This window comes from Oreochromis aureus, linkage group 5, assembly GCF_013358895.1.
Source record: "Oreochromis aureus strain Israel breed Guangdong linkage group 5, ZZ_aureus, whole genome shotgun sequence".
Taxonomy (NCBI): domain Eukaryota; kingdom Metazoa; phylum Chordata; class Actinopteri; order Cichliformes; family Cichlidae; genus Oreochromis; species Oreochromis aureus.
Genome location: NC_052946.1, coordinates 25,051,447 through 25,071,780, shown reverse-complemented (window position 1 = coordinate 25,071,780; position 20,334 = coordinate 25,051,447). Strand labels below are relative to the sequence as shown.

General features: G+C 38.5%; 1 protein-coding gene across 2 annotated transcripts in view; it reads left to right on the top strand.

Annotated features, from left to right (window-relative positions):
- Window positions 1-1,330: 1,330 nt before the first annotated feature.
- The window catches only part of gnai2b (guanine nucleotide binding protein (G protein), alpha inhibiting activity polypeptide 2b), a 47,602-nt gene continuing 28,598 nt past the window's right edge, over window positions 1,331-20,334 (top strand). Inside the window, exons 1-2 of one of the 2 annotated variants that reach the window (XM_031757584.2) lie at window positions 1,331-1,986; window positions 2,148-2,294. In XM_031757584.2, coding sequence (XP_031613444.1) covers window positions 2,177-2,294 — 118 coding nt within the window. In that variant the 5' untranslated portion in view covers window positions 1,331-1,986; window positions 2,148-2,176. Of the gene's footprint in view, window positions 2,295-20,334 lie in introns of both variants that reach the window. The other variant, XM_031757583.2, reaches the window with a different exon arrangement.

Genomic DNA, 20,334 nt, shown 5'->3' with positions numbered 1-20,334 from the left:
GATTTTATATTGGAACTGTCTGTTTTAACATTGTGTGTCTGACAAGGTAATCAGCAACACAGGGGCACCACAAGGGACTGTCCTCTCCCCCTTCCTCTTCACCGTCTACACCACAGACTTAGGCCACTGCACAGAGACCTGCTATCTTCAGAAGTTTTCTGATGACTCTGCGGTGGTTGGATGCATCAGCAGGGATGATGAGACAGAGTACTGGGCTGTGGTCGACTCCTTTGTCACATGGTGTGAGCAGAATAATGTGCAGCTCACCGTGGCAAAGACCAAGGAATTGATTGTGGACTTCAGGAAGACCAGGAAACACTTGACCCCTGTTTAAATCCAGGGGGTCAATGTTGACATTGTGTATGACTATAAATACCTCGGAGTATACATAGACAACAAACTGGACTGGGCTAAAAACACCACAGCACTTTACAGAAAGGGCTAGAGTCGTCTCTACTTTTTGAGGCGGCTGAGGTCCTTCAACATCTGTCGGACAATGCTCAGGATTTTCTACGAGTCTGTTGTGGCCAGTGCAATACTCTATGCTGTTGCATGCTGGGGGAGCAGACTGAGGGTTGCTGATGCTAACAGACTCAATAAACTGATCCGCAAGCCCAGCAATGTTGTGGGGATGGAGCTGGACTCTCTTAAGGTGGTGTTGGAGAGGCGAATGTCCAAGATAAAGACAATGTTGGATAATTCCTCCCACCTACTCCATGACATGCTGGCTAGCCACAGGAGCACGTTCAGTGAGAGACTGAGATTACCAAAAAGCACCACTGAACGACACAGGAAATCATTCCTGCCTGTGGTCATCTCCCTGTACAACTCATCCACCTAACACACTGTATACAGCAATAGCTACACCCTTTTTGCACATGCTCTTCATTCTTATTCAGATATTTATTAGTAAGTGACTTATATGTATGTATATATTGTATATATTGTGCTATTTCTTACTTCTTGTATTGTCTGTTTTTGTTACTGTTTGTACTGGAGCACTGTAACCCACAGAATTTCCCCTAGGGATCAATAAAGTATTCTGATTCTGATTTTAAATGTGATTGATTATTTCAGCGGTAATATAATTTGATTCTTTATGTTTTGTTTTGGAAAACAGCTTGTGTCCAACCTCAGGCAGTGCACTATGCACATAATCTGTAATTTCTATATGAAGTTTGTTCGCTGCAATGCCTTTAAGTCTTTAACGAGCAGATAAACTCTATAACTATGTACGTCCATTGGATGGCGCTGCACGTCAGCTATTCTAGCGGCCTCATTAGGTGCCAAGGTATTTCATAAACATGTGACGCAAAGACTCATTAGCCATTTTAACAGCACTCCGTGCATCCTTGACCGGAGAGGGGCCCCTGCGTATCGCAGTCGGTCAGTGAGAAGAGGGCGGACTGCTGTCCTTCATTTTATTTGTCATGCTAGAGTCTGCATCCGCGGGAAATGCAGAGGAATGAGGCTGGCACAGCGCCTACTGCGGTCTGCACATCACACTCCTAAAATCACGCCTCGCTGGTTTGCACAGTAATTGGTTTCGCTCACACGAGCTACAGCGGAGAGTTCACCTGATTTAACAGGGCTATCGCGACAAGTTGCTCGAGTGACGTCGCTGCGACTGGTTGACAACTTAACAATTGTCCCACGATTACCTGAGGTTTTTCGCGCGAGCCTAAATACGCACAGAAAGAGACTGCAGCACTGTCGCCACCACCGAGGGACGCGCTGCTTACCAGGCCAAGACTAAGTGAGCCAGTCTACCGTGGAGCTGAGAGCACGGGCATTTCAGTCTGTGGATGGATGCAAGACATAGGGATTTGATAGATTCGACATGGACCACATAAAAATCTGAGGTTTAGTGTAACAAACAAAAAACCCAACAACAACAAAACAAAACAGAGCAAATGTTCTGAATTCATTTGCCTCCCTTTTGAGCTTCTTGTAGACCAGAAGAGCGGGACCACAGACTTCTTGCAGGTGGATAAGCTGACTTTGTTTGCAAGTGGAAGAGGCTGTTTTTTTTCTAGAAGGCAGTGCTGGAAGCAAAGCTGTTCCATTGTTATTCCTGGCATCGGCCGACGCACTGAAACCATCAGCACTCTGAAATTCATATTGTTTTTTTCTTTTTTTTGCGCAAGCGGTCGGTGCGCCCCTGCGTTTGGATCCAATGGGTTGTACGGTGAGCGCCGAGGATAAAGCTGCTGCGGAGAGGTCAAAGATGATTGACAAAAACCTCCGAGAGGACGGGGAGAAGGCAGCCAGAGAAGTGAAATTGCTTTTATTAGGTAGGTTACATCTGGAGTTGACTCCTCAGGAAACTGAAAGGAGTGTTTCTTACTCCAGAAATGATCGTGTGACTTTGTCTGTACATAATACTCCGAAAACTCATAAAACCATAAATATTACAAACTACTACAAATGCGACAAAGTTAAACCTCACTGTATCTAAGGCAGGGCACTATACACATAGTCTTAGCTACAGCATAGAAAAGGAGCCATTTCAGTGCTCATCTGTCTACAGTCATGTTGTGTATTATTAATTAGCCTACACAAGTGCCCACACTATATACTTGGAGATAAGTCAGATATCCTCATGTCAACATGCTGCACAGCTTCTTAGAGGATTGAGCTGGCATTTTTCCCAGAAAGCTTAATTCAATATATTAAACCTGTGGGCATTCACAGGATTACACTTCAGCTCTACTCTTATATTCACATTAATCTCTCTCAAAGGGATACAGGAAAAAAAATGCCAATTTAATAGGTGGCAACAGCGGAGCAACAGTTTATATCAAACAAATTCTGCATCTTGAAGGCACCATCTCCTTTCCTCCTTCTGCATTTCCATCCTGTGTGCACACAAAGTCGCATACATATGCAAACAGGAAATACATCCTCCCACTCATTACCGCATTCTCACTTCCCTTCTTAACAGTCTCAGCTGTTTAAGTTTGACTCGATCGTGCTTCTGATTGGTCTGTCAGCTCCTTCGAAAGGGATCGTGTTTAATGTCAAGACAAGAGTTTGTGTGAATGCCAGTAGAAGTGGGCATTTTCTAAAGGCTTATTTGCCTGTCATGATCGCAAGCTTACCAGCAATCTCCCTCCTTACTCCAACTCTGTTTTCAGAACATATGGAAAGATTTGCAAATCATATGGTCGATGTAAAAACATAATAACCAAAAAGATGATAAGTGAAAAAATACCTGCAGGCCCCTCTCTCAGTTAATTCGGTTAACTGGCAATTAGTAATTTAGCTTGGTCTAAAAGGAGCATTTGAGGAATGGTTGGGGTGCACCACTCTATGAAAGACTGCATGGGTAAATAGTTAAATGATTTAGAGATTTGGGAGATTTCATCATCTGCAGAACTATTAAGGCATCGAAATGTTCATCGAATCTGTAGAAATGTTGGCACACACTTCTTCTTGCTTATTTTATAAAGACAATGTCAAATCACTTTCTGCATGTATTCCTGCAGCATTGCTCCATGATAAGAGTCTGGGTGGTGAACAAGTGGCAACTGAATTGGCAACAGCTAGTGCCAACAGCTGCATTTCATCCAGTAGCCACTTAAGGCTGTCTCGAAAAGTCAATAAATGAGCAACTTTAAAGCACAAGCATATTAATATATATATATATATATATATATATATATATATATATATATATATATATATATATATATATGTATTATACATAATATTACCTCTATGGATAGTTTGGATGTTTAGAACAACTCTGGTCATGCATACATATTTCAACTAAAATAAAACTGTTTTTTCCTTCTCACACGCATTCACCCCATTTCTTAGAAGAAAAATAAAATATAAATGAAAAATTGTATCAAAGCTTAATGCAAATTACTGCTTTCTCTTTTTAACTTTTTAGTTAAAATGTCTTTGCCATCAAATAAGGTGTTTAACTACCTGACCTAAGTGAAGCTCCTAAAAGCAAACTATAACATTTTTCACTTCTTTCATTGCACCTGCGTGACAGATGCTCATAGGAAAAATACTGAAAGGTGTGAGATCTCTTTCTGTTTCCCCTGCACAGATTTTGGTTATAACATGTGTTTTGTCTATTAAGTGACCATTTTTCAGAAACATTTTTTACTCTCCATGTTTGGTGGACACTTATCTTTGACCTAATGGAATGGGAATGTGTTGTAATCTCAGTGCATCTTTGTGAGCTGGATGGATATGCTTACGTGCTGTACAGGCTTGCTTTTATGGATATTTAAGCTGATGTTGGGCAATTTACTTTAGCAATCACCATGAAACATTGTATTGTTTTTCTTGGCCTTCATGCATTATACTGCAGGTTGTGGTGTGTTTCCAGGCAAACACAACTCTACAGCACTCTTTGTATATGATTTCTTCTTGGTTAGGATCTCTTGCACTAAATCCAAAGTATTTTCAAACAGTGGATGATGATCTCCTTCAAGGGATGAGCTTTCCACATTCTACTGTGTCAGACGTTTGATTTTTGTTTTATATTTGTCTGTTATCTGTTGTATATCTGACTTTTAATGTAGTGTTACTCCTCCAGACTACACTCAGGAAACTTCAAATGCGCAGTGCAGGGAATAGCTGTGATCGGCACATGAAGGCTCGTCGTCAGGCTGATTTTTAGGAGTACTTAGTACTCAGTACTTAGTTTGATTTGTGTTGTGCTGGTGGAACATGCATTTTTGTTACTGGTTTAATCGCATTCATTTAATAGTGGGAAGCCAAAATTGTGAACAAGATTAAGATTTGATAAAATGTGCAGGCCTGTTTTGTTTGCAGGGGTGATTAAAAAAGAAAAACAACCCAAAAACTCGTCCATCTGGATTCTGAAGTTGGGGGAGCGGTCACTTGGATAGACAGATGTCTTGATGCAGGCAGCTGGTGTCTTCAAGGCCTTACCTCTGGTAATTGGACTCACTGAACTGGACCTCTCTGCCGCTTGCGTAGACGTTTGTGCTTCAGTTTTGGTGAAATGCTAGTGTTATATTAGTCTTTGCTAAGCACTAATTAGGAGGCGTAGGTAGCTGGTGCACCCTTATGGTTTACGAATGTAGCTCGCTAACCAAGGTTCCTGAAATTAGCTGATAACTTAGTAATGCAACCTGTCCTCCAAATATGGTATCTTCTGTCAAAAGACAGGAGTGTTTTCTGTGTCAAGAGCAGCTCTTGAATGCCACAGATCCTCTCATTAAATACAAACATCTGCTTTTAATCTAGACACGTTCTACTTTTTAAAAACACTTCTTTTGCTTAAACTTATCGTATCTTGATGATTTTTTTCTTCAGTCTGTTGTAAATTGATGACTGGCTTCACCTTGTCTGACATCTCAAGGAAGCCATTTGCAGACTTCTCTTTGCTCAGTGATATTTATATATATCTTTGAATCTTTGTGTCTAATACCAATGTGAGGTTGTAAGAGGACAGTTGACTGGCAGAGTAAAATTGACAGCAGCTAGTTGAGCGTCATTTAAAAGTACAAGTACATTGCTTGGAGCTTACAGCATTTTGAATTTCATTTGCCTTCTTTGGTTTCAGAGTCCCGTGCTGTGCTTTTCCTAATAAGAAAAGTCAAACTGTCTGCTGTAAAAAAGGCATATATTTATTATACACAGTTTATCAAACATTATGTAACATAGTTTGTTTTTCATGAAAATCAAAATAATTCATAGAAACAGATGCAAACAAGCGGCCAGAAGGTCTAAGAGGGTATTTTTAACAAGGTCATTCATTGTTTACAGACAGGATGGATAAAAAAATGTTTAAAAAAATGCATTGCCTTTCAGTAGAAGTTATTTATCATTCTATCCATTGGCCAATATAATGTTGCATTGCAAAAGTTAATAAAAAAAAAGTAAATATAAGTTATGGAAGTTTTTATTTCATTTCAAAAACCACATACTTAGGACACCAGTTTTTTAATAATTGGGACTTGCTGTACATTTCCTGTTTTATTATCTACTTTGTCTTGCTTTATTATAACAACCATAACAATTTATTTATTTTATGACAAGAAAGTTTGACAGACTGGTGTAAAATTGTTCAGTATTTATGCTATTCAGCATGAGTTTTAGCTTTTTTCATCCTTATGAATGGCTATCCATACCTTTTATCCTCTTAATTGTAACAGTTTGAGTGCCATTATATTTTAAGATAAGAAATACTTTCATCCTACACTTGGGAAATTAATTTGTCACAGCACCTGAATAATTATAATAATAATATCAATTAACCAACAATAGTAAAATAGCAGTAATAATAGTAAATGTAGTGATAATAGTAGTCATGCTAGTAATCTTAGCATCTTTGTAATGCAGTATATCAAAATATTATGAATAAAAACGTATATGTACCGGTCCCATCTAACTACTGGCTAATAACCTGTGCACCGCCTGGCTTGATTATAAGAAAGCCTTTGACTCAATGCCCCACACGTGGATCCTGGAATGCCTGGAACTATACAAGATCAACAGGATGCTAACAACACTAGAGGCCACGTTCAAGCCAATAGCGTAAGTCACCATCAAGTGCGTGATTTACCGAGGAGATCCTCTGTCCCCACTGCTCTTCTGCATAGGCCAAACTCCCTCAGTAAAATCAAAAGACTGTGGTATGGAGCAATGAACATCAATATATAACATGAATGGGTATAAAAAATAAACAAAGAAACACTGAATTTTAAAAGAATAAATGCTAAAATTAACTAGCTGAGGACCCCTTTATAGACACACGGAGTATTGTATTACAGAGAGTGATTAGAGGAGGTATGAAAGATTTTCTATTCCTGTACTTGTGGCAGTCTATTAGAGACGGAAGGACTGCTTCTGCCTGCCCATTAAGTGGTGCAGAGGGTGTTCAGGATTATCCATGATGGATAACAGTTTGTTCAGCGACCTCCTCTCTACCATAGCTTCATAAAGAAAATGGAAAAATCACAAAGCAGGCCGTCCTAGTCAGTTTATTCAGTCTTATGGTGCCACCAGCTCCATCGCCGCTCCACCAGCAAACCATAGCAAAGTACACTCCGTTCACCACAACTGTAGTGCTAGAAAGTCTCCATCATTTTGCTGCAGACATTGAAGGATATCAGATTCCTTAGGAAATAGAGCCTGCCCATCCCATTCTCGTATACGGCCTGTGTGTTGTTCTTCCACTCCAGTTTGTTGTCAGTGTGGATGCTCAGGTATTTTTACTCTTCCAACACATTAACATTTTTTTCCAAGGATAGACGTGGACCTCTTCCTTTTGAAGGCGATCACCATCTCTCTCTTCTTATTTACATTCAGAACAAAATCATTCCCGCGCCACAAAATCATCCACTAGTGTTCTGTACTCCTCCTGCCCATCACTTATACATCTAACCACTGCAAAGTATTTCTGTAAGTGCCGTGACACTGACTTGTACTGAAGGCCTGAGGTGTACAAGCGAACAGAAATAGAGACAGAACAGTCCCCTGTGGAGCTCCTGTACTGCACATCACCAAATCAGACAGACCAGTGCCCAGCCTCATATACTGTGGCATATCTGTCAGCCAGGCAGTAATCCATGAGATGGTGGACGTGTTTTTGGACGTTTGCCCTTTCTCTTAGTGCCACTGGCTGGATTGTGCTTCTCACAATATGAAGTATCTTCTTCTTAAAGTATCTTCTTGGTCCCATTTGTCCATAGACTGGTTTTCCTGGCTTAAGCATAGCATATAGAAGAATTGATGATCAGATTGATGTGTTTTAGTAAGTAAACAACACCTTTGGCCTTTCAACAGCATAAATATTTTACAAGGTGTCCAGAGGAATTATGTCACACAGATTTTGATAAAAGCACAGGGGGCTGTGTTTGGGACTATTTCTTTGTTAGCTGAGTGGCTTCCCGCTGTCAGGGGCTTGAGGGAATTTCTTCAAATGGCACAAATGTGGCTGCAACTATGTTTTGTGAGATACCTTAACTCAAAATTTCACGTGCTAGTTATTACACAGTTATATGCAAATGTCTGATAAGATTTTTTTTTACACCTAAAATTTCATAAAAGAAGTTTGGATTGACCTTGAGAAGCTCATTGTAGTTTTCAAGATTAAGGCAACAAAATGAAACACACACTTTGTTGGATTTAGAGATCTTAGCATGTGAATTTTGTAACGTTAGGCAAGACAGCATCAACATGTGTGATATTTAGAAGGGTGAGGCAGACAATTAGAAAGAAGAAAAACTGACCAATGAAGGAAGTGAAACTGAGTGGAGTGCAGAGATTACTAATTAGTAAGAAGTGAGTGAAGGGGTTTTTTTTCATCATGAGATCAGGTATTTTGAGCAGCATTCCTTGTTTGTTACCTCCTGATTTGACAAGGAATCCTCAGTTGACCATATAATCACTGTTTGTAATTCTACACAGCCACACTTGTATTTATCGTCTGTCTTGATATCAGTTCCTCAGGATGTCAGCAACATCACTAAGTTAAAATAATAAAAATATTCTTGAGTGGCAATTTACTGAAAGCACTGAGAACATGCAGGAGCTTACTGCTTTTTGATTTCTTGACTGAGCGCATATTGCAGTAAACTTAATGGTTGTATTTGTCCAATTTGTGTTTAGAAAAAAAATCATCTTCTTTTGGCAAAGAGAAGATGAGTCACTTGATAGAAATCACTGAAGCATGAAGGAGTGAGTACCAAACTGTCTGGGGAACGGGGCAGCTGTTCTTTTGCAAAACGAGTATCTTAATTCCAACAATACTGTTCATGAAATAAAATTCCCAACCAACTAAACAGTTATGTACACTCACCTGACACTTTTCTAGATACACCTTGCTAGTACCAGGTTGGACTCACTTTATCTTTAGTGCTTTGTGGCATAAATTTAAAAGTGTTGGAAACGTCCCTCAGAGATTTTGATCCATAGTGACATGATAGCATCACTCAGTTGCTGCAGATTTGTTGGCGGCCCATTTTAGTACAGTACTCACTCTCATGTTCAAGAAACCAGTTTGAAACAATTTAAGCTTTTGTGACATGGTATGTTGTCCTGGTGGAAGTAGTTATCAGAAGATAGGTGCATTGTACTGTAATGGTCAGCAAAAATTCTCATGTAGGCTGTCCCGACATTTGACACCACCGCGACTTTTTCTATTTTGCTTTGCTTTTCTATTGTTGGGTTTTAGTGACCTGCGCAAACTGTAACCTCAGTTTCCTGAGAGAGTGGCACCTCGTGCAGTGTGTACTGCTGTAGCTCATCTGCTTCAAGATGTGACGTATTGTGTAGTCAGAGATGCTGTTTTGCATGCGTTGGTTGTAGCGAGTGTGAAAATCCTAGTAGATCAGCAGTTTCTGTTCTCAGATCAGCCAGTCTGGCACAAACAGCCATGTTGCATTCAAACTCCCATGTTTCAAAACACAACTAACAAATGTCCTTTTGCTTGATGGCCTGAGAATGATCCGTAAAGTAAAAAGCTTAAAAGACTATAAAGTCCATAGAAAACTCTTCTCATATCAGTTTTCATGGTTTTAAGATAGCCAGGGGTAAGAAAACACTGATTTCACCATGTTGCACCATGCCCTCTCTGTATTGAGTAAGTAGATGGAATGTCTTTATATGAACAGGAACTGGGAACAAAAACCAATGTTACATAAATGTATAAGACGGCTTCTCGTGAAGTAAAGGTCATCACTTCCTCACATGTATACCCCTTCGAATTGTCATTTCAATCCTGATAAACACTGAAACATTTCTCGTATATCTCTTATCAGAAATGTTATGTAGAGTTGGCTTCATGTATTTTTTAACTATTTAAAGCTATTTAAAAGAATTTCTAATACTTGAGAATAGTAAACAATTTATTTCCATGACTTTTCAAAGTAATTTTGAGAGTAACTGATTTGCCTCTGTAGACTGAGGGTGAAAATCCAAAGTTAAATAAAGGCAGACATGCACCCATTGCTGCTGGTAAAATATTGTAACACATCTGAAATGCTATTAAAATGATTAGGGAGCAAGTTAAACTGAAACTGTAAACGGACAAGAGACTGTGAGAAGATTTTGAAAAATGAGAAGGACACATCATCACCATCAGAAACTACACTGTTATTAGTCATTAGTGATTTATGAGTGCTGACTTTAATATGCAAGATACTCCCCACTCTAATAGGCACATTCTGTTTCCCTATTTTCACCCAAAAATGTGAGACTATTTTTAACCGTCTTTGTTCCCTTGAACCTCATTGAAATCAGAACCCACTGCAGCTTATCTCTAATTCCCTCCCTCAGGAGACAGTAATAATAGTTCTTCACAGACATTACTCACTTCTCATGATGGAGAGAATAGCTCAGGGTGAGGCTGCCCATCCAGAGATGACAACTTCACAATTACACACGTTCAAAGAATATACTTAGTACTGTTAGTCATGTCTCTGACGAACACCACTAAGTCCTCATTAAATCCCCGCGAGTTTACTGTATGTGCTGATCTAGCAAGAAATGAATCCTTCCTACAGTCACGCTTAGGATGCAGTTTTTACTTTGATGTAGATTTTGCACCAGGCAGTGATTATTGGTGAGTTTTTCTGCTTAAAGAAAACAAAAAAAATCCACATTTTTAGAAATGTAATATACTGTATTAGGTTTTTAGTTTAATTTTTTAAATGCTATTTGTTTATGTATGTATTTAGTAGTGACCTGACAGTTTTTTTGTGCTCCGAAGTACAAATGTATTTTCAACAAGCAAATAGTTTTTCTTAATGAGGCTGTTTCGCTCCGAGTCACGATGAGCAGTCGAACAGCAGATCTTCCAGATTTCATGTATGTGCGTGCTTGATTTTGGGCCTATGAATGAGATAATGTCTGAGACAGTTCATCCATGTGTCTGCTTTGCTTGATAAAGTGAGAAGCGTGTTGTGGCTGTTTCCTGAGGCAGGATGGTGGTTTATGACACCCTGTAAGAGTGTTAAATTTGGTATCTGTGGGAGTGAGCATACCACTCATATTCAGACCAGTGTGTTTACGACAGTTGTCGCCTGCCCAAATCTGACGTCCGTCTCCTGAAGACTTTCATTTTTATATGTATTTTGCAAGTCAGAGATTTGTGGACTTTATAGTATAAGTTAATAATAAAAAAAAGTTAACTAATCAAGGCATTAGTGTGGAATAAAGCCATTTCCAGTGGCATGTTTGTTTGTTTTTAAGCAGTTATTGCCTCCTTATTTAGGGCCCCTTCTGCCTGCTCCAGCATTTACTAAGTAAAAGGTCAGTGAACCTCCTGCCAATATCATGAATATCTTTCTCTCCTTGTTTACTTAAAAGCTGACTAAGTTTACTTAAATCCATCTTAGTGACTATAAAGTAGCTGAACTTGAATCCAAGCAGATAAATGCACAGCTTTCACATATGATAACCTTATAAATGTATAAAGCTGAGTTACAGCATAGACTACACATACGAGCAACAACAAAAACCCACAGCAGGGGACAAGCAGAGATACAGCTGGAAGGCCAGAGAATAAAGGTAGGTTTTGCGCCTACACTTAAAAGCAGGGATGAAGAGAGTACTTTTTATTTCAAGTGGTAACTATTTCCACAAATGAGGTGCAGCAACTGCAAAGGCTCTGTCATTTTATTTTCTGTGGCCTTGGGATATGTAAGAAAGCTTTGCCAGCAGATCAGACCTAAAGGGGTGAATGTAAGCAAATGAGGTTGATGATCAAATTTGGAGCCTGCCCATTAAAAGCTTTAAAAACAGTTGATAAAGTCATAACTGAATTCTAAAATGGACAGGGAACAAAATGCAGAGGCCAAGACTGGGACAGTGTGTTCATATTATGATAATATCTAAGCCTTACAAGATGTTTGGCTTTATTCAATAGCTAATTGCTAACTTGCCTACCATGGTGGTGGGAATAGGATTTGGTGCTGGATTCACCAAACAGAACACCCACAGGAAAAAGGATTTTATTAGCCGTGCAGTGTTTTGAGCAGAGGGCTGTTGCTCAGCCTGAGAAAATGCTTGAAATGTTAAATAGCTATTTAAATCTTTATATGGTGGTGCTCATCCACACTGCACGGTACATAAAATTAAAAGCTACCACAATTATTTTGATGATTCTTTGAAATAGCAGACATGCTAGTGAGAGAGGTGGATAAACTGAAGTGTGATTATATACTAGACCACTATAGTACAATTTTGTGGCAGAGTAAAAAAGCACAATTTTCTGTCCAACATTATTTGTCAGTTATCCCACAGAACAAGTACTGTACAACCCTAGAAATGATGTTTTCTCTGAAATGCATTTAGAGTTCTCCAACATTTTAGCGGGCTGAGTTGCAGTCTGCTTGCTATGTGATTTCTACAATAAATTCCTCCATAATACCACAGTTCCTGTTATTGTTGATGTTGTTCCAAAAGTGACAACTCCACTTAATTTTATTATAGCGGTAATTCCCTGCATTATAATGAAAGCTGTTAGTAATCTTTTTTAACCACGCATGTAAGTTCATGGCTTAGCGTGGAAGACGAATATGGTTTGGAAAAGCAGAATTTAGAGCAAAGCTGTCGTTTTCAGTTAAAGAAAATCTCTCTTTTGTGGCTCATTTTGAAATGAGCTCACAATTTGTGTAGTATCTGCAGAGGTGGATACATCTTAAATTCTCCACGGTTTCCACTAATAATGCTGGATTTAAGGAGGAGAATGAATTAAGGTAGAATCCTTGACCCTTTGTGTTTTTTACAAAATGTTCTACATTTTCTATTGCCAGTATTGGATAAATCTATCTGGTGACTTTGTGATACCTGTGGTTGATACCCAGCAAACACTGTAAAGTTGTAATGAATGAACGTTTTAAAGAAGAGCTACATTAATTTAACCTACATTTTTATCACAGCACACAAATAAAAACTTTGAAGGACATTATCAGTCTTCATCTTCTATTTGGTGCAGATGACACAGCAGATCCTTGCCCATATTTCATTTTTCAATCACATTTCTATTTTCAGCTCCATCCATAATTTAGGTAACTTCTTTTATCGCTTTCACTCCTCATCTTTTCATATTACACTCATCCCCTCTCATACAGTAGTGTAAGAGCGCAAACAGCAAAGTCTTGCAGAATGACCAGAAATCATCAATATCAATTATGTCTATATCATCTTACACTAGACTCCAGAGACAGTTTATTTAGGTGGTGCTGCATGCAACGTGAAAGGACCTTGACCTTTTGCAAGAACACTTAAAAAGCTTAAGTTAGAGACAGCGAAGGAGATAAAGGATGGGAGATAGAAATAATGTAGACAGTTGAGGTCAAGAATACTCGAAAAACAAGGGTTTGCAATCACGACATGAAGGAAGTGCTGTCACATGGGAAAAAAGGGGAAACCTGAATTAAAATATTAAAAGTTCTCTTTTATAATTCAGACTGAGAAGATCCAAACCTTAAATATCAAAAATCTATTTTACATAGAAAATATTAGACATCGTACAAATTGTGCGCCACAACATCTTTATTTTATTTAATTTTGGCCACTGATCTGTAGTCTACACTGAAAGAAAATATTGAATCTTACACAGCTGCTTATCACAGAGACCCAAAATGTAAGACGTCTTCAGATTGTTGTGAGTGAATCCCGTGATTGTTTTGCATTTTTCCTTAATAACCACTGAAAGGTTAAACAGCTGCTTTCAACTAAGTAATGTCATTTCAGTAGGTCTGACGTAACTGAAGGTAATTATATTAAACTTTACTATAAAAATCATATTTTGGGTAATATTTTGTATACTAACTTTATTGATATGACTCTAAGTATGCCTTATGCCCCTGCAGTGCTTGGGAAACAGGGCCTCTGCAGATCTTTTAAATTGGTTTTCCCCCTGGAGATGATTTTCTGCTCCACCTCTAAATAGGCGAGAAAGTAATCACTGTTGGAAAAGGTGTAAGAGCACTTTAAAGGGCACTGGGCCACATGAAATATAGCTGTGATCAGATTTAACTTATGAAATGCAGTCATCAGCAAAGGAAAGTAACACATCAGTCGAAGACTCCTGAATGTGCAAGATTCGATCATTAAGTCAGATTCCTTTATTTTGCAGATGTAGTAGACTCAGATGAAACACACTGATTATAAACTGTTAGACAGATGCAGTGTACATGAGCCAACTTTGTTACCAAGGCCTCAGTTCCAAGCGTCCCCACTAGAAGATAAGCCAACATTGACAGCAATGACATTGAGGTGACAGTGCAACAATATAAAAGCCATAAGAGTGGAGTGTGAGAGACAGTTCTGTGTTTCAGAGCTACAGCTGAGATATGTTGATCATCACTGTGTCCGTAACTCACAAATGTCCAACCTACATAGACAGTGACAGACACGACAGGCAGCTAGAACATATATGCAGTGAAACGGTTAATAAACAATACCTGTGCAGTTCACATGTGGCAGTGACTCACATTGGGTAGCACTGTAACAATATCTAGCATAAAAAGTAGCAAAAAAATGAAAAAGTAAGATCAATATAGAGATTTTCAACAAAAGGCTGCCATTGCACATATGATTTTTTTAATCTTTGTGACGTCTCAAAGAAACCATATGTATAAGTGACAATATGAGTTTCAGTATCTTGTCCAAGGTCACTAGGAGAGCTGGGGGTCAGACCACTGACATTCGGAGCAGTGGATAACACACTCTTACTACACAGCCTCAAGCCTTGAGACAAAAATTATGGAAAGATATGGAACATGAGTAAAAAAAGGGGGTTTAAAGAATTTAATTAAAATTCTAATTAAAAATTTTGAATATCGAACAACAGCAAAATATGCCTGCATGCATTTTTATTAAAGAATATAGTCAGAGTGTGTAAGCTCTTCACAGATAACCATTTCACTAGCTGCTGTAGGGCTTAGGACTCTACCAATTGGAGGGCATCAACTCTGTAGCTTTCGTGTACAAAATGTCTGCTCAGCAGCGGTCTAAATTGAATACCTTCAGTAATATTTACAATCAGTGGGCCTGATGTAGAGTCCATCAAGTTAAAGCTCTATATCAAAGTTCACTCATCGATCTCTCTGCCAGCTGATTCCTGGAATAGCCATCAGAAACCATCCCCATCTTCATTCATATAAATGTTGATGCCAGAGCACTGACACGGAGAGACTTAAAGAGTCCGGAATAGAAATCCACAGGAGACTGAATGCCAGAGATTGTTGTTGTTTGACACATGTTCTGCTTGTACCCCAGTCAGCTGTCTGGGTCACTGCCAGACAGGGAAGCATATTCAGCCACTCATGTTGCTACCCCCTGACACAAGTCATGCAGTTAAATGAATGCTTACCCCAAATTATTGCCTCGGCACGTTACTTAACGACCATCAAGTGGAAGTCTTTTTTTGTAATGAGCAGCTTTATAGGTTAAACTTTTCACACACACTTAAGTTAGAAAGGTAAATTTAAAGGTTAACATTTGGAACAAACCTCCATGGATCACAGAGAACCCACTTGGAGGGCTCATACAATTCATGTGTACTAATGAAAATGTTCATTAATAATGCAGTTAGGTTGTAGATCATACAGAAGCTGAAAAGGGAAAGTCTCAGTAGAGTTTATGATGATGCACTGGTCTTCAGGAAGGTAATATACAGCTTGTTCCTACTCCGAGGTAATAATAGCATTTTAGGAGTAGCACTGAGGTGGCGAGATAATTCAGGATGGTATGATCTGTAGAAATACAGGCACAGTAACCACAATGAAGCATTATAGCCTAGTGCTTTTCCAAGGTAAAGACAAATAAACTGTCCACAAACAGCTGAGACCCTGATATCTATATTATATTATATTATATTATATTGAATATTTAGTGAATGAGTTAGCAGAGGTAACAGATGGAAATGTTTTTGCGAAGTAAGGCTGGATGATTCGTGATTATTTTTTTTCTTTATCTCACCATCAAAAATACACAAAAAACTGCAAATACTTTTCCTGCAACACTGCAAAACTTTTGAACTGTCTTACAAAGTTTTTTTCATGTGATTAAAAGCAAAATTTATACTGAGACAAAACAAAGCCTGTGGCATTGATACCTCCAATTAGCAGATAAATTGAAGATTACTTTTACTAAGATCCTTTTAAGTTCACCAGTGCCTGACCTACATATCTTTTGCTGCCACGGGGCATCATTGGCTTATTTTCTAAGGTTTGTTTTTTCTTCTATTTGACATTTCAGTGGTTGTTTTAACTCTCCCTTAATTATTGAAATCATCCCAACTAGCAGCAGAGCTTGTGTCCTCATAATCTGAGTTAGCGCTTCAGCATTATTAACTATTGTTTGACCGGGAAGTGAAACTGTTGTGATTCAAATGCTCATTAACAGCTTTTTATTTAGAGTTTTGTGGACAGCCACTTCAAATCATATTTATTAAAATATGATGCATTACTAGAGATTAGACAGAATAGAAAACATTTAAACTGAGCTCAGCCTTAAAGAACTGCAGCAGAAATATTGATCCATATGAGACTGATGGGGAACATTTTTCTGTAGAATAATGAATTTACCTTCCTTGATAGTTTATGTACGATTTTCCAGACATCCTTCATTTATAGACTACACTGTTTCATGTGTAGTGACGGGGTTTTCGTAATGTCTCATTGCTACTTTTGCGACAGAAATGGTTCTTTAAAAGTCCTCCCCCACTCAGCTATTAGTAAATATTTAGATATAGAAGTAATATTATTACATAGTTCTTCAGATTATATAAGTACAATATGTAGAGGTTTTAGTTTGGCAAGAACAACATTATACAACAGGACTTGTCACTTCAGCATCAGCTAGCAAGTTAGTTGGGTGTAAGAGTAAACAGCTAAAGAGTCAGATATTGAAATTACATGGTGAAGGAACTGGTGGAGGCCAGAAATAGAGCTAAAAAAGTGAATATTCGTTAGGTCCCCGGCAAGTGAATCAGTTTTGGACAGATACTGATAGTAATGTAACACCCAACCCGATATCACGCCGGTCCACCGTGTCCATTTCACGCTTTGCCTCTCCTTAAATGTTGAAATAGACACGCATGCAGAATTTGCATACATTTACATGTATATACACGATAGCCCCCTAGCTTAATCGTTTCCGGCAATTCAGGACCTGGAATGTACTTCATAGGTTTTTTGCTCACTACCGACTTTGTGGCTTTAAATATATTATCTCTCCCTGCTGGTAATGCAGTTTCTGCATGCAGTAATTTAACTTCTGCATGTGTGTCCATTTCACATTTTGGAGAGGCAAAGCATGAAATGGACGCAGTGGACCAGCGGGTCTATTACATGTTTTGCTGTGATGCTGGGTTAAGACACCAGATACACTCACAAACAATAGAATAAAAAAAACATTACTTTGTACAGTTCATCTGTGATCGCATTACTTCATGCCATTAACATTCCTCAGTCAAGTCTTCTTACAAATTATTGCATACACTGGGCAAGAATGTATAACAGTGTGAAGTTAATGAGATGATTTGAAATGCACTATTAATTAAGATCGCCTCATAGCTGTTTCTGTTTAGCTGATGATGGCGAGTGATGGTGAGTGACATAAATGTTTATGCTTGTTTGTAAAGTGAAATTTCTGTCCACAGTATGCTGCTACGAATAATAAACAGAAAGTTTACATTTCCTGGACAATAGTAACTCCAGCACTGTCGCTCACTGATTAAGATGTCCACAGCTGGTCTGAAACAAGATACTTTATTTGTCTTACATTTAATAATATTACTGTGTAAGATGTACTCTGACATGAACTAGATGATGTGGGGAGAGAGAAGAAGGCAGAGACCTAATTTTTCTTGGCTCAAGTCTAAATTAATGGGCCATTAATTTGGCAGTTACTCATTACTATGCAGTGAAGGAGGCAGACTGCAAAAGATCCGAATGCTATTAACAAGCTATTCAAATGAACTATACTTGAAACTTGAACTACAACCACTCTGTGAAAGACACAGAGGTTTAGCTATAGATGTTATTTTAACAGCAAACAGGTCTGTTAAGATGTGTGGTGTTTTGTTGAGTTGTCATTAACTCTTGATGTTTTGATTGAAGTAAAGTGGGATTAATCATTGGTATACATCCACACATGCATCAGACCTCCATCCTCAACAGGCCAGTTCACTGATTATCAATGATTATCAATACTGAAGTCCTGAAAACATGTGCCATTATACCACACTTTATTTTTCTCTTTTGTTTGTTTTTTACATATGTCGACATAATTGTTGTATGTATGTTGTATGCATAGGCAGTTGAACTGATAGGCTTTTTAAAAGTTCACTTAAATGAGAAAAGTCCTTGCTGTTGCCTTGTTTGTGCTTTGAATCTGTGACCCAGTCAGCCTTTGCTTAAACAAATATTTTTCTAATGTTGGAAAAAGATCTTTTCTACTTTCAGAACATGAAAACACGTGAATTTGTTGTTCAAGATTTTGTTTTGGTAAGGAGACTGTAGTGTTGTAACCGTGGCAACTAATCGAATGCCAGCACAAGCAAGGCAACCCATCATTCCACGGCCAGCTCTGCCAGGGCCGACATTTAGATGTGTTTTCCAGGCGGAGCCGGTACTCTGTCTCATTTCTCTCAGGCATTGGGTCTACAGTAACGAAACAGCTGCTGCAACATAAGCATCTTACAGGCACATGGCAATGTGAAAAAATATTCTGATTTAAGTTGGAAATGATCTGTCAGGTGTGTATAGTCTGTTTTCATACATAATGATAATAATATGCAGCTTGACTGGACGTGAAGATGAAGTGGTAAAGCTGTGTGGCTCACATATTCTCACCATTTCTATTGCACTCCAGCTACCTTTCATCATCTTTTAATCTAGATATCAGATTTGGGGGGGTTGTGTTGTGTTTTTTTGCATTGTCAGAGTTTGCTTGCCTTTTAAAAGGTTTCATGAGAGTGTCAGGGCACTAAAACTGTACTGTGTGTCCTTACTTATCCCAGCAATCTGGTGTAACAAGAGAATACTGCATGATTTTATGGTCCCTCAAATAGTAGAACAGTTTACCTCCAGATGCCTCATTTGTTTGCTGACGTGTGTGTCTAACTAAAGAGTATAAGCTGACATAATGGTCTGCAGAAACATAGGGAGATGGTAGAGTAAGCAGACTGCCTGCCAGGCTAATACCAGCTGTGGTGGTTTGTTATATGAGCAATCACTTTCCTGGTGCAGCAGATTGATTCGAGAGCAAAGGAAACAGCCTTCTCTTTGCTACAAACTTTGTGTTTTATATGTATTGTTCTTGGTCAGATATATGGTGTAGTGTCAGTTTAAACTGAATTGGAGAAAACCTTTCTCTCTGCCAAGGATTTACATAATGACCAGATCAGTGTCAGGAAGCTATCCAAGTCTAAAGCCCTCCAACTGTTTCCATATCAAACTGTCTTAGTAGCTCATTCTTACTCACTCCAGCCTGCAGAGTTATATATGAGGTATTAAAGGGCTGATGTTTGTGGCTCATCATCAGAAATGACCAAGAATAGAGAAATGTAAATGTAAATGAATTTAACCTTGAGATATGACTGTTAACAATAAATGACAATGTGTAGATGTTTTTTTTTTGTTTTTGTTTTTTTTTGTTGTCTTAAAACTTTACTGTTAAATTATCACTCATACCACTCTTTGTACTAAAGCCTAAAGAACAATACTTAATGATACGCAGAAGTACTTTGCAAGTACTCTGATGAAATGTCATATTAGAAAGGTTTCCCAAGCGAAGGTAAGAAATAGGACGGGACCCCGGAGTGTAGATTCTGGTACTAGAGCAGAGTTAGCAGATGGCTGATTGAGGCCTTGAAAGAGATTCTCTGGACAGGGGAGGAGATGGGATGAGGGGGAGTAGTGTTGCATGAATGCTGGTCTGAAAGGCAGAACAATGTGTTGAAAAACAGGGATCAGGACTTGAGAAATGCTGACTGGCTCTTATGAAGATGATCAGAGTAGTGATAATATTTGGTGACTCAAAATGATCGACAGATATTTCTGTCTTCCACACACACAAAACATAAAGACAGTTACGTATGTGTTGTTATTAATCAGTCCTTACTGAAATCATATTCCAATTTATGTATCCGTAGATAACAAACAAAATGTCTTTCCCTAGAAATTGGCCTCAAGATGGGATTTAAAGTCTGTAATAGAATCTATTACCTCTATGTAATTCAAAACATAAGCTAAGGTAAAATAAGCTGATTTTTCCATTTGAACGGATGACCCAAAACAAGGTCTTAATGGACTGACAAATAGCTGGAACGAGAACTCTACAGGGAGTTATTTAATAGCAAATGTTAGCGTGCTACCCCAT